The sequence below is a fragment of the Sminthopsis crassicaudata genome, chromosome 5, assembly GCF_048593235.1.
Source record: "Sminthopsis crassicaudata isolate SCR6 chromosome 5, ASM4859323v1, whole genome shotgun sequence".
Lineage (NCBI taxonomy): Eukaryota > Metazoa > Chordata > Mammalia > Dasyuromorphia > Dasyuridae > Sminthopsis > Sminthopsis crassicaudata.
Window position 1 is genome coordinate 62,620,939 of NC_133621.1, and position 15,883 is coordinate 62,636,821.

The 15,883-nt window shown below is 34.0% G+C and overlaps 1 protein-coding gene across 1 annotated transcript in view; it reads left to right on the forward strand.

Moving 5' to 3' along the window:
- MYO3A (myosin IIIA) overlaps window positions 1-15,883 on the forward strand; it is a 209,129-nt gene that overhangs the window by 135,631 nt on the left and 57,615 nt on the right. Inside the window, exons 19-21 of the mRNA XM_074269536.1 lie at window positions 1,895-2,048; window positions 8,247-8,335; window positions 9,097-9,226. Of these exons, the coding sequence (XP_074125637.1) occupies window positions 1,895-2,048; window positions 8,247-8,335; window positions 9,097-9,226 (373 nt within the window). The remainder of the gene's footprint in view (window positions 1-1,894; window positions 2,049-8,246; window positions 8,336-9,096; window positions 9,227-15,883) is intronic.

Genomic DNA, 15,883 nt, shown 5'->3' on the forward strand with positions numbered 1-15,883 from the left:
AAATTCAAGTCTGTGCTGTGATTCTCATTTATCTTCTTTTTGTCTTGGTTAAGTCACAACCTTCTCTCAGCCTCAGCTTTCTCATCTATTGTATACTAGCCCTACAATCTGGCCATACAAGTATATGTAAAATAGTTTTCAACACTTATTTTTTTAAAATGCTGATTTTTCTCCCTCCTTCCCTTCTCTCCCACTCCCCAATACAGTAAGCAATCTAATGTAGGTTTTACATGTACAATAATGTAAAACATATTTCTATATTAGTTATATTGTGGAAAAATAATCAGAACAAAAGGGGAATACTGTGGGAAAGAAAAATAGGTCAAAATAGTATGCTTTGATCTTTATTTGGTCTCCATAGTTCTTTCTCTCAATGTGGATATCATTTTCATCACAAATCTTTTAGAACTGTCTCAAAAAACCATATTATCGTAAATTTATCACAGTTGATCATCGCACAATCTTGTTGCTACTGTGTGAAATGTTTTCCTGGTTCTGCTCATTTCATTCAGCATCAGTTCATGTAAGTCTTTCCATGTTTTTCTGAAATATACTTGCTCATCATTTTTACAGAATGATAGTTTTCCATTAAATGGGTAGAATTTAAACATCAAAGATATTCCAAGTAGAAGGAATAGTGGGGCATGGAGGAGTGGGAAAGTAAAGAATGATTACTATTTAACTATTTAAATTTAACTATATGGTAGGGTTACTGAAAGTTACACTGAAAAGGTCTCATGGTAGCACCTCATGAAGGGCTATGCATGTTTAAACTATGGATTTGAAATTTATTCCATTCAGAACAGAAACCAGTAAAGTATTCTGAACAGAGAACTGATAGGAACACATCTGTGTACATCTAACAACATTGTATAGGATGGGGAAGAGTGAATCTCAGAATCAAAAAGATCAATAAGGAGGCTATTTAAATATTGCAGGTGAGTAATAATGAATACCTAAGGGTATTAGCCATGGGGGCAGAGAGGAGGGGGCAAGAAATACTTCAAATGTAAAAACAATTATACATGACAACTGATTGGATGTGGAGGTTTAAGGAGAGAGAAGAATCGAAGAAAAATCTAAGGTTTCCTGGGACCATTTAGTGCTGGAAGGGACTATGAGACCATCTAATGTAACTGCCTTCATTTTATAGATGAGCAAGATCGAGACCCATAAAGGTTAAGTGACAGATGCAGAGCATACAAATAGTAACTTGCAAAACTAGAATTTAAAAGCCAAATCCCCTGACTCCAAAGTCTTTACAAAGACTACTGAATAAATGCTATACCACTGAAAAAGAGAGAAATCAGAAAGTTAAGCCGGTTTGCAGGAAGAGATACAAGTTCAGTTTTGGACATGATGAATCTAATATTGTTATTAATGAAATTCCCTTCGTCACATTGCAGCTGTCACTTTCTTGATTGAAGATTTATGAAAATGTTTATTTCTGTAGATGCCAAACAGCATTTCAAGCTTGGATAATAGATTTAATTTTGATGAGATCTCCTTTGTTCTTGATCAGATCAAAATTCCATAAATTCTTACAGTTTTCTAAGCATTTAAGCATTGTCATGCTTCATCTTCATTCTAAAAGACTTTGAGATATCTGTATTTCTTTTGCATAAAAATTAGACTTCTATTTGTTACTGTACTAAACATTCTATCTACAAAAGAGCTTGCAGCACTGTGGGGAGAAATAAAATGATGCACTTAGATTAAGAATATTGTCATAGAAAAAGATTTTATTATAATATACATACATTGAATTTTCAAAAAATTACTATTGAATGATCTCTTATACACTAATATCTGAACTAAGGGCTAAAAATAATTTTCCAAAAGAAAACAGAAACTTGTAACTGAATGATTTTTAATGTATTATTGCCTATTATAGAATGAATATCTAAATGAAGAGGTTGATGCTAGAGTTATTGAATATGAAGATAATCGGCCTATTTTAGATATGTTTCTGGAGAAACCAATGGGTTTGCTTGCTCTACTTGATGAAGAAAGTCGATTCCCTAACGCCACTGATCAGACCCTTGTTGGTAAGTGAATTTTGCACAGTGAACTTTTAGTCAAACTAAAGCCCCTTTTCTTTCAATAATACTTCTCTCTAAAACTCATTCTAAATCTGAAATACTCTAGGGTTCCACTCTATCAAGTCATTAATCCCACATTTCCCTAAAAGTCAAATTTCTAACAACCTCTTTCATTCACAAGACAGTAGTGAACCTGAAAATATACAAAGTCCATGCATTATAATTTGCAAAGATGGCCATAACCACTTATTTTTTAATTATTTGTTTTCTCCTTTTTTTTTTTTTTTTTTTTTTTTTTTTTTTTTTTTTTTTTTTTTTTTGCTGAGGCAATTGGGGTCACACAGTTAGGAAGTATTAATTGTCTTAGGTCAAATTTGAACTCAAGTCCTCCTGACTTCAGGGCGGGCACTCTATCTACTGTGCCATCTAGCTGTCCTTTTTCATTTTTCTTTTAATTTTTGAGTTTTAAATTCTCATCCTCACTCCTATCCCTCCCTTAACTACTGGGAAGGCAAGCAATACATATATGAAATCATACAAAATATATTTTCATTTTAGCCATGTTACCAAAAAGGCAAAAAAAAAAGCAAGGAAATTAGACTTCAATTTATAATCAGAGTTTATATAATTTTTCCCAGAATTTTGAGAAACGATGCTTCTCACCATTTCTTATGCCATAATAGTATTTCATCTTAATCATGTACCAAAGTTATTCAACTATTTCCCACCTGATGGGCATCCTCTCAGTTTCCAAATTTTTTGCCACCACAAAAAAAAGTGTTGCTAGAAATATTTTTGTAAAACTGGATCCTTTTCCCTTTGCTCTGATCTCTTTGGGGTATAAATACACTACTGGTATTGCTAGGTTAAAGAGTATACGCACAATTTGATAGCCCTTTGGGCATAATTCTAAATTATTCCCCAGAATTGTTGAATCAGTTTACAATTCCACCAATAGTGCATTAGTGTTCCTATTTTCCCATGCCTCCTCCAACATTTATCATTTTTCTTTTCTGCCATGTTATCTACTATAATAGGTGTGAGTTGTTTAATGTGCAGAGTTTAATTGCAGAATTGTTGAAAAGTGCATTTCTCTAATCAAGAGTGATCTGGTACATTTTTCATCTGATTTATCAATAGTTTTGATTACTACTGCATCTGTGGCCCTATCTTCTCCAGCACATTTTGTTTCTGACAAGTGTAAGATAAAAACCCAGAGTTTTAATTTGCATTTCTCTAAACAATAGTGATTTAGACCTTTTTATATAACTGTAAATAATTTTGATTTCTTCTCAAAATTACCTCTTAATATATTTTGACTATTCATTGGGAAATGGGTTTTACTTTTATAACTTTGATTCAGTTCCCTTTAAAATTGAGAAATCAACTTTGTCAGAGAAACTTGCTGAAATATTTTTAATTTTACTTCACTTTCTATAGTATCTTTTAGCAAAATATAGTTTCCCTGATTATCTAGGTTTATTTTTGCTTTTGCTTTGTCTGAAATCATGATTTCTACTTCTACCTTTTCTACCGCATAATAGATTCTGCTCCTATACCTTATTTTAACCTGTGTGTGTGTGTGTGTGTGTGTGTGTGTGTGTGTGTGTGTGTGAGTGTTGTCTGCATGTGTTTCTATTTTGTGTGTTTCTTGTAAACTGCTGTTGGAATCTGGTTTCTAATCTAATCTGCTATCCTTCCTTTTTATGGATGAATTTATTCCATGCACATTCTCACTTATGATTTCTAAGTGTCTATTTCCTTCTATTATTTTGTTTTCTTTTTATTCTTCTCTTCTTTTTTCCGGATCCTCCTCAAAATCCTGTTTTGCTTCTGAACACTACTTCCTTTAATCTGTCCTCCCTTTTTTCATTCCTTCTTTCTCTTAGTCCCTTCCCTTCTAGCTTTTCTATAGAGTAAGATAAATTTCTACACTCAACTCTATGGTGTGTTCCTGTTCATTATCAAAGCTCTTCCTTGTGGGCCTCTTTTATGTGAGATAACTTTCCCCATTCCTCCTCTACCTTCCCCCTTTTTCAGTATATATCCCTGTTTCTTACTCTTTCATGTTTTTTTGAAATCATCCCACCATAATAGAGTCACATGCCTTCGGTCTATATAGAATCCTTCTAACTGTCCTATAATGACAAAGATTTTATGACTTATATGAATCATCTTTCCATATAGGATTATAAACAGTTTTAACCTTATTAAGTTTTTTATAATTTATATTTTTATGTTTCTGATATATTTTATGCTTTTTTTGAGTCTTATAGTAGATAGTATGATCCATGAAGAGTTCTTATCACTGCTTTCTTGGTCTGTGCTCTGGTCTTTACCAGTAGGTCTCCTTTCCCCCCTGCATTAGTGCTCCCTTCACACTTAAACTGCTCCTTTGTGACCAATCAACAAGTATCTCCTCTCTACCTTTGAGCTTCATCCCAGAAATGCAAATGGGCAATAGAGTCACCAAACAAATGATACTGTTAGTTACTCTACTTCCAAAGTTCAAAGCAATAAAGGTAGCAAATCAGCAGAACTCTCATAACACTCTCCTCCAAACAATTTAAAAATAACATAAAAAATTGAATTCTGGAGTGTCAGAGTCAACAAAAGGTCAAAGTGACATTTTTCAAGCCCATGACAACTTAAGAGGTTTAGGAGGTAAGTAAAAGTGTGTCTGACTCCAAGCCAAGTTCTTTTCCTTTAAGTCTCAGCAGAGACTATCCTTTTAGTTGGCACTCTATAAACAGATCCCAGTAGTGTCATCAAAGGGTTCCCTTTTTCTGACCATTTGTCAGACCCCCTTAACAATCCTTGATCTGAGAGTTCCTGAAGCTGCTGTTGATGTTGTAGCTACCTCCAAGGCTCAGACCTAGTGGTGCTGGATACCAGGCCGGGCCCCCACTCCAATGTTATAGACCTCTTATAGCTACCTAATACCTACCTAAGCTTGGGAAAAATGTCTCCCTGGAACATTTTGTTGACCCTGCCAGGCCAGCATTCAATTTTATATGTTATTTTTAAGTTGTTTGGAGGGGAACATTAGGAGAGTTCTACTGGGTTGCTGCCTGTACTTCTCTATCTCCCCCATACCCATATTAACCATGGCCACCTTCAAGTGGACTTTTCCTAGGTCCTGAGAATTTACAAAACCCAAAATTTGAAGCAAAAAGGAAAGAAGTACAGCATAAGGAGAAGCCCCAAAATGCTGAAATTTGACAGATGACATTGGCAGCAAAACAGTTGGTAAATATTAAATACCTACTATGAACCAGGCACTCTGCTAAATGCAGATACAGAAGAGAAAAAGAAATAAAATAGCATATTCTATGGTAACCTGGGGTCATTTAGTGTAGATTCAAACAAGCCTATGCAAGTCCATGGCCCATGAAAGCATTATTACATCACATGTACCACAATATAATCAGACATATTCATAATGAAAACCCTGGGACATTAAGAAAAGATTAAAGTACATTTGGCACACTTTGCTTAAGAGGTAGATGAAGTGTGAAGTAAATTTTGAAAGCATTTCACGAAATATGATTTCTTTTTAATTTTAGTATTCAAAGGAAAAAGGTTTAGTTATCTTCTCAAGAAAAAAAAATAACACTCATGGATAATCTCCTTTCCTTCCTTAATGATGATAGATAAGTGTTACTGGGATAGACTTATATTCTATCTCCATTTAACATGGTTAAAGTCTAGGGGTTTATTCCTCTCATCACTTTTGATAGTACACTTTAAAGTACAATGTACCTATTATAACTCAAATTTGTATAGCACTTCACAATTTCCCTCACAACAATCTTGAGTTAAGTAATAAGATATTATTATGCCCATTTTACAGATGAGAAAGGTCCTATAGCTATTGGCAGTAAAATTAGAATTAGAATTTAAAGTTAGTTTTCCTGACTGTAAGCCTGGTTCTATTCCTTTAAGTCTCAGCAGGAATCTCCTATGCTGTTCTTTTAGTTGGTTGTCTAATAAAACTGAATATGAAAAGGAAAGAAGAATAACTTCCCAGTTAACTGAGATTGAATAAAGAAGCTTGAAAGCATTCACTTTCCTCTAAGGAGAGTGATTTCTTCTAGAAAGTATGGCAGTAGGCGCTTTGTCTTAGTGTGGCAGATTTTTTATTTCACTGTTGAAAGGAACAAGTTTTAGTTATCCACTCAAAAAGTATCTCATATAAACATCTCCTTTCTTAATGATGCTTTATTAATGATTCTATGCCTGAGAACCATAGAAATTTTCATAATCTCTTCCCCCATTAGATTTGTCAAGTTCCTAGGGTAATATGAACCTTAAACTCTCAGAAAATGGACAACATTTTACTAGTTGATTTATAAAAATAAAAATTCCTCAATCAACCAGCATCAGCAGCATCTTCACTTCAAGGGTTCTCCATCTGGACTTTGTAGATTTAAATTCTTAATATTTTGATCATTGTATTATAATATAATTGGTTTCCTTTGAATTTTATTTAATGCATTGAAAACATTATTCTGGGGGCAACTAGATGGATAGAGAACTAGCTATGGAGTCAGGAGGACCTGGATTCAAAATCAAACTCAGACACTTACTAGCTATGTGACCTTAAGCAAGTCATTTAACAAAAACTCATTCTGAGAAAGGATGTCTACTTATATCAAACTGCCAGAAAGATCAAAGACACATAAAAATGGTTAAGAACCCTTGCTACTATTAAATACATAGGGTTAATCTCATAATTTAGTGAAAAGAACTCTGGATTTAAATCATGAAACCTGGAATTAAATCATAACTCCAGGACTATTTAGCATATGATCATGTACAAATCGGTTTTTCCCATCAGTAAAATGAGGATACTTGCACCATCTACCTCAGAGACTTATTGTGAGAAAAGCGCTTTTTAATTTTTAAAGTAGTAGACAAAAGCAAGTCATTTTTATTATGAAATCTAAATACTCTCTTCTAAGAATTCAAAAAAATTTTCCAGGCTTTTCTGTAAGGAAAAACCATTGGATGAAATCTCTATAAAACTCTGAAATCAAAGATCTCAAGTTCTGGCAATATCTAAAGGAAATTGAGTGGGTTTCCCGGCTTTGCTTTATTACTATCTTTGAATCATAGAATCTCAAATCTGAAAGAAAACTCTGCAGTAATCTAGAGAGGCAGTGTAGCATATTGGAGAGACTCTTGGACTTGACTGAGAACTCTGGGACGTATATCTTGTTTCTGAGACTTATCAGTTGTGTGATCAAGGGCATGGCCCTTGATCTTGCTTCACCTTAGTTTCCTCATCTGAAATATTGGCATAATAATAACAATTGGGAGGATCAAATATGATGAGTATGTAAAGTTCTTAGCATAACTTATATTCCAAAGTTGTTGGTTTTTTATCACACATACCCCCTCCCATCTGGACAAAAAAAATGATTATGCTCCCCCAGTCATAATGTGATCTGGGGAACAGGGGACAGGTAAGTTGGGGATGTTTGGGAGAAGTACTCCCAATCACAACTGAGCAGCTGCTGCTGTGTGTCCAGGTCTCAGGTTATTCTATTACAAGAAAAGTCCATCTCAGGGCAGAAAAGGAGAGGTTGGAAACTTAAACATTATAAGAAGGAGGATAGAGAGGGAATGTTGGATTATGATGAGTAAGGGGTAGGTGAAGGTGTGTTGGAGACAATCCCCACATTGGTTATCAGGGATATGTCATCAAATATGATGAAAGTTATCTTCCCATCCTCCCACTGGTTATCTTTGTAGTCCTTTGGATGATTCCAGAAGTCCCACCTTGAAGACAACTGCCTTACCATCAGTTAACATATTATCTGAATGAGAATCCCCTCTTCAACATCCCTGATAAAAAAAATGCATCTAGCCCCTATCAAAGACTTCTAGTGATGGATAATTCATTACATCCTACAGAAACCTATTTCATTTTGAGATCGCTCTCATTGTTAGTAATGCTAACCATATGTAAAACTCAAATCTGTCTTTCTGCAATACCTATCCCTTCTTCTAGATTAATGCGGGCTAAGTGCTGTGGTCCATAAGGGCACCAAGGAGCATAAATCTAATTCTTCTCTGATATAGATGATGTGCCTTCTTTTGATAATTAATAAGTTCATGCCTACATTACACAAACATATGATCTCTATTGTGCAAGACAAGATGCCCCATATGAAGATCCATGATGTATGTTTCCTACAGAAAAATTTGAAGTTAACTTGAAATCAAAGCACTTCTGGAGGGCTAAAAGACTGGAGCTTACTTTTGGAATTCATCATTATGCAGGAAAGGTAAGACAAACCTGAAAATTAACCCCATGTTTCCCTGTTATTTCTCTCTACACAGAAAGGATGGGGAAAAAAATATAAGCCACTAAACTTGATCCCTGTAATGAAAAGTTTTCATAGCCTATTATTACCTATGAACTTAACTTTTGAAACATATTTTCACAATTATATTTTAATATAATTTATTTCCTTCTCTAAGATAGGATTACAAAAGGAAATAATTGTATTAAATATAATATATTCACTCCTGATGAGCCACCTATTATATCACAGCAAACCCCAGACCCTCTATCATTCACCAAACCATATATTTTCTCTCTGATGAAAGGCAAGCTGTTTGTCCCTAAAAAGCATTTATAATATCATAGGATTGTGGAATTTGACTTAAAAGGGACTCTAAAGATCATCTACTTCACTCCCTTCATTTGATAGATAAGGAAATCGAAGGTTGTATATAAATACATTGAATTTGTCACTCAATTTGTGCACTACTTTCTAACTAAGCTTACTAAACATTCATTTTTTTCCTCATGTCAAAGAGCCACATATATTTCTATTTCTTTTTGGCAAAGATCCTGGAGAGGCCCTGGAATTAAAAGCCTCCAAATTTCATAGTACCTAAATACAAACGATGATCATGGAATTGACAACATCATAACAAAGATGTTTACACAAAGATCACATCTTTCTTTGTGTTCCTAATACCCAAAGTTCTCCAAATGTCTCTTGTAATGAACAATTATGACCATGTCCTTTATCAACAGGTCCTTTATAATGCAAGTGGGTTCTTAGCTAAAAACAGGGATACTCTTCCAACGGACATCGTATTACTCCTGAGATCATCAGAAAATCATGTCATTCGACAGCTTGTAAACCATCCTCTTTCTAAAACAGGTAAAATTACTTGCTTTTAGCTTCAATCTCTTTGTAAGACTTAATTGTCTAATGTGGTCTATCATTTTAACTAGTTATATCTTGGTCCTTTTCTGCTTACTAAATATGCATTGATTGCCTCTTCCCTTTCTTTCCCCCCATATGTGGTCTCCCTAGAGACCAGTGGTAGGTTCATAACCTGGGGCCTCTGGATTTGTCTTCTTTTTAAAATATTTTAATAAATGTATTTCTATGTAATCAGTTTCATTGATAACCCAATCTATTTTATGTCTTTGAAAACATTATTTAGAGAAGGGGTGTTTAGGTTTCATCAGACTACCAAATAGGTCACTGACACCAAAAAATGTTAAGAAACCCAGCTTATATATGTATATACATACATCTTTAGTATGTATATATAAATATTATCAATAGCTATTTATTGATCATATTTTATATAAGCACACCAAAATGTATGCATTTGTGTAAAAAAAAATAAGGCTTACAGTTTCTTTGAAGGATATTTCATTTCTCCAGATAATATGATTACACACTTAGAATTTAATGACTTCCAAAGAAGTAAAAATAATTATGTAGCAATTTATTAAAAGCATCAATTTCATTTTTGGAGATTTTGACTATCAAAGAAGACGCTAAAGAGAAATTTTTCAATGCTCTGAAGCTATCTCCAACTTTTCCCTCACCACTGAAGATAATCCAAAATCCACATGTCCTTTCATTTTCATCCCAAAGAAAATCATTTTGATATAGTAAGGATTCTCTTTCAGTAGGAAATATGTCTGATTCTATGTTCCAGAGAATATCTATGATTCTAACTACAATCTATATTCTTCCATAAAATATCCAATTAAGCTCAGCATATGACTCATACTCTGAAAAGCAAAAGAGCAGTACTTTTCTGGACTTGAAGTATGAGGAAGATTCATGCATTAAACCATTAGGACTGGGTGATCATAGTTTTGTCTCTAGGCACTGACATTTAAAGAGTTCTGAAAGTACCATATGCTCTTTCAGCAGGTATAAAAAGCTAATTTTATCCATCTAATTAGTAAAAAAAAAATAATTCATTAAATCAAGAAACTACCATGTAGTACTTTCTTTCCATCCTTGCCTCCCCACAGTCATCTCTCAAGCAGATATGGTCCTCTGATGCCCAACTTTGCCTTCCAACAGTGCTCTTCCACAAAAGTAACCTCACACCCTAAGCTATAATTCCAGGAGTGATCTATCAACAAGTTTTTGTGTCTGATACATTGTTGGTGGAGTTGTGAAAGAATCCAGCCATTCTGGAGAGCAATCTGGAATTATGCCCAAAAAGTTGTCAAACTGTGCATACCCTTTGACCCAGCAGTGCTGTTATTGGGATTATATCCCAAAGAAATACTAAAGAGTGGAAAGGGACCTGTATGTGCCAAAATGTTTGTGGCAGCTCTTTTTGTTGTAGCTAGAAACTGGAAGTTGAATGGATGTCCATCAATTGGAGAATGGTTGGGTAAATTATGGTATATGAAGGTTATGGAATATTATTGCTCTGTAAGAAATGACCAGCAGGAGGAATACAGAGAGGCCTGGAGAGACTTACATCAACTGATGCTGAGTGAAATGAGCAGAACCAGAAGATCACTGTACACTTCAACAACAATACTGTATGAGGATGTATTCTGATGGAAGTGGAAATCTTCAACATAAAGAAGAGCCAACTCACTTCCAGTTGATCAATGATGGACAGAAATAACTATACCCAGAGAAGGAACACTGGGAAGCGAATGTAAATTGTTAGCACTACTGTCTATCTACCCAGGTTACTTATACTTTCGGAAGCTAATAATTAATGTGCAACAAGAAAATGGTATTTACACACATATATTGTATCTAGGTTATATTGTAACACATGTAAAATGTATGGGATTACCTGCCATCGGGGGGGAGGGAGTGGAGGGAGGGAGGGGATAATTTGGATAAATGAATAAAAAATAAAAAAAAAAAAAAAGTTTTTGTGTCTCAGACTCTGAAGTTAAGGGAATATCATAAGGAAATGACAGAATAAGTCAGAAAAGTCCAAGCTCTCCAGATTTCCCTCACAAACAAAATTGAAATTATGCCTCAGCATGAATATAGACCAGTGAAAAAGAAATTAGACTGGGGCATATTAGGAGTCCTCCTGGAACAATCAGAAAAGATCAGAAAAAAGACCTTAAGACTGAGATTTGGTCCTGTGAAGTGTAAATACCTTTAGGCTAACTCTATGGAAACAGCAAGTGGGGAGCCCTGGAGCTAGCTGGGTTTAGAGGAAGCTTTAGCCCAAATTGGAATGTTCATCTCCTAGACAGTGTGGAGAGTTGGGTGTCTGAGGCCAGATAGACTGAGGGAACATCATCTGATCAAAACCTCCATGCCCAATTGTGCTTCTGCAACTTGGTTCTGAGTGAGAAGGCACCAACATGCCTGGTGAGTGCAATAGCATTGGGGCAGGGAAGCTACTGGCTGCTGGCATTTACAGGAGGATGGACTTCTTGGTTTAGCTTCCAGATCACAGAGGAGAATTGAAAGAAGACCTGAAACTGGAGTCACCATCCCCCCACTCAAGGATCAGAAATGATTATGCTAACAATCTCTTTACCCCACCTCCAAAAAAATGAGCAAGCAAAGAAGAAAGAAACCAACTATAGAAAATTACTATGGGAATAGGGAAGACAAGTGTTCATCTTCAAAGGAGAAATGTGAAGCAAAAAAAGCTCTTCTATCCCAAAGAGTAATGTTAAATGAATATCTGCCAAAAGGAATTTATAGAAGAATTCAAAAAGACTTTAAAAGCCAAATTAAGAGATTAAGGAAAAATTAAAGAAAAAAATAAAAACAATCAAGGAAAAATATAGTTATCAAAAGAAAGTCCATCAAATATAAAAGGAAATCCAATGTCTTAAGGAAGAAAATTACTCTGAAAATTATAATTTAGCAAAGAGAAGCCAGTGACAATATAAAAGACCAAGAAATAATAAAAATAAAATATAAAGAATAAAAGAATAGAAAGTGAGACATCTCATGAGAAAAACAATGGATCTGGAAAACAGATCAAGAGAAAAAAAAGAATGTTTGGAATATCTGAAAGCTATGATCAAAGCAGAATCTTGATAAAATAATAGAAGAAATAATCAAAGAAAATTGTCATGAAATGATAGAACAAAAGGGTAAAGTAGAAATAGAAAAAATCCATTGATCATCATCTATAAGAGATTGTACAAGGAAAATATACAGGAACATCATTGCTAAATTTCAAAGCACCCAGATCAAAACAACAACAAAATACATGATGGAGCTAAAATTAGAGTTCAGATGATCTCAGAGAGCTTGGAGAGACTTACATGAATTGATGCTAAGTGAAATGAGCAGAACCAGGAGATCTTTAAAAACGGTAACAACAAGATTATATGATGATCAATTCTGATGGATGTAGCTCTCTTCAACAATGAGATGATTCAAACTGGTTCCAATTGCTCAGTAATGAAGAGAGGCATCTACACCCAGAGAGAGAACTATGAGAACTGAGTGTGGACCACAACACAGCATTTCCACTCTTTCTGTTATTGTTTGCTTGCATTTTTTGTTTTCCTTCTCAGGTTTTTTATTCTTTCTAGATACAATTTTTCTTGTACAGCAAGATAACTGTATAAATATGATGAGATTTAACACATATTTCAATATATTTAACATATATTGGACTACCTGCCATCTGGGGAGGGGATGGGGGAAGGAGAGGAAAATTCGAAACAGGTTTTGCAAGAGTCAATGTTGAAAAAATTACCCATGCATATGTTTTGTAAATAAAAAGCTATAATATTTTTTTAATTAACAAATAAAATAAAATTAGAGTCAGAGAAGATTTATCTGTGGCTATAATAAAAGACCACAGGTTCTGGAATAATGGATATTGACAATCAAAAGAACTAGGATTGCAGCTAAAAATATTGTATTTAACACAATTAAGTACAATATTGAATTTAAAAATAAATATTTGATGAACTGTCAGATTTTCAGGATTTTGTTGCAAATAAATCTGAACTCAATAGAAAAATTTGACATATAAGAGCCAACATCAAATACTAATTTCAAAAGATTCAATAAGAACAAACTGTTTATGTTTTATACCTGGAAACATAAAGCATATATCTAAGATGGTTATTAGTAATTGGGTGGTCCAAAAGACTCGGGTAGAGCCGAGTATGATGTGAGTCTAAAAAGTAAAACCATGTAAAAAAAGGTAAGAACAGTAATTATGAAGTATAAAGGAGGTGTAGAACAAGAATTGACACAAAGGAAGCTGGTAAAAGTTAGAAGAGTAAAGAAGGATAGGAAACAAAAAATAATATGTAACTGTATGCATATATGTATGTGTGTGTGTGTGTATATATATATATATGTGTGTGTGTGTGTGTGTGTGTGTGTGTGTGTGTGTGTGTGTGTGTGTCTAAGTGTGTATGGGGGGAGAGGGAAAGTAGGTGTGTATAAGTACAAATATATCTATGCTTCCCTGTAACTTACTTAGGGGAAGTTGGAGGAAGGGAAAGAAAGAAAGAGGGAAAAATTAAGGGAAAAGTGCACAGCAGAGAAGGAAAAAAAAACCTATAAAGAAGCAAAGAAAAGATGGACAGTTCTGAATATAATCTGTTTTATTATTATATACATTTTCTTGAAATAGAAATTTGTTGTTACATATTTTGAATCTTCTCATATGTTCTGCTGTGCATATGACATTTTTTTCTATTTTTTCTATTTTTCTATTTAAGTATTAAATTTAGAAAAATAATGAAAAAAAATCTGAAGTCTCTCCCTTCATCCACCTCTCCTCATCACTTCCATGTTCAATTTCTTGCCTCAAGTTCATTTTTTTGTGCTTGTTCCAAGGATCAGAAGTGCTAGATATCACTCTGTTCAGAGATAAAGGCTTTAAAATTTTTTTAATAAAAAACCCAGAAATTCAGCCTGTTTTTTTTTTCAAATTAAAAAAAAAAACAACAAAAAACCTTTGTGATTAACAAATAAGGAGAAAGGAAAGGAAGAGAGACTAGGCTCTACCATGTCTGAACACACATTGGGAGCAAAAGATTAAATTCACTTTAGTTTGACAGAGAAGCAAATTCTAAATGAAAGACTTAAGTGGTGAACAATGGAGATAATGGTAGCCTATATATCTAATCAAGTCACACAAAGGTTTCCTTACCATTCTGATGGGATTAAATAAAAGTTAAATGGTTGTAGGATTCTAGGATCATAGAACTAAAGTGGGAAAGGGGAGTCCATTTAGTACAATCCCTTCATTGCACAGATGAAGAAACTAAGGTTTAGCCAGGGAAGCCTAGCCAATAAATGCTAAAATTAAATCCTTGGAATCTAAAGCCACTTCTTATCAATTTTACCTACTGTGGAAAAATTCTGTACTAATTCAGATAGAGTTCTCTTGGCCCCTGTGAATATATTCAATATTATTTTTTAAATTGTAATCATTCTATTTAATTTTCTGATTTTTATCTGCTAAGTTACAAGCTACAAAACTGAAAAACCTTATAAATTTTCATCTCATTTTTAAATGTTCCAAAAATTACAAAGATTAGTTTTTAGTTAGCTGCTTATTTAAAGTGATAACTGATGTATATAGTGATTTAAGTTTTATAAAATGACATTTATACACATGTATATATTATCTACTTTAAATACTTTCATATGTGTTCCAAGACTATCCTGCATATTATGTATTCCAAATAAATATTATCCAAAGTATCAGAATATAGATCAATACATTATACAAGTTCCCTAGGAACTTTCAAGACTTCATGACATGCCTTAATCTATAAAGGACTCATTTTAGTTTTTTTTATGAACTGCCACACAATTTTGTTTCTTTATTCCTCTGTAATGGAAAGAGCAGAGACTGTTATTTCCAGGAGTTTCTAGGGCCACAAATTCCTGTATCGCTCTCTCCCCTTCTCTCTACCCCCACACTCCCAACATCTTCTGAGATTGAGTAAGGTGGCTTTTATCTATAATGAATGATAGAGAATTCTCTTTTTTGCCAGAGATCATAGGCATTAAACCATTAGGAGTGGTAGAAAGAATCAGAGCCTATTCAGTGAAGATGTCATTCAATCAAACAAGCCACAAGCATCTGTTAATTACCTACTATGTGCCAAATACTATGCTAAAAGATTTAGTATACCAAGACAAAAAAATTCAATAGACCCCACTATTTGGGAACTCTCTTTTCTCTTTTGTATATAAGACTATATACACAGCCAGTATGTGCCAGGCTCTCATATCCCCTAGAAATTTATTATAATACATAGCATAAGATATGATCCTACCATATTGCTACCCAATTGTTCTGTTAGTGTTTACTAAATAATGATGTTTTTCCCTAATATCATTTAACCATAAATATGTCAAATATGATTTTGTTATATGCCTTTGGGTCTAAGTTTGTATTATCTAATTAGTTCCATTGTTCTGTTATTCTTTTTTTCCCATAATTCCCAACATAGTAGTAGTGGAGAATGCCAATCTTGCTTGCCAGAAGATGCAGGTTTAAGTGTTGCTTCCAATAAATATTCACTTGTTGACCCTAGGTACATACCTTAAGCTGTCCAGTGCCCCAGGAAACTTTCA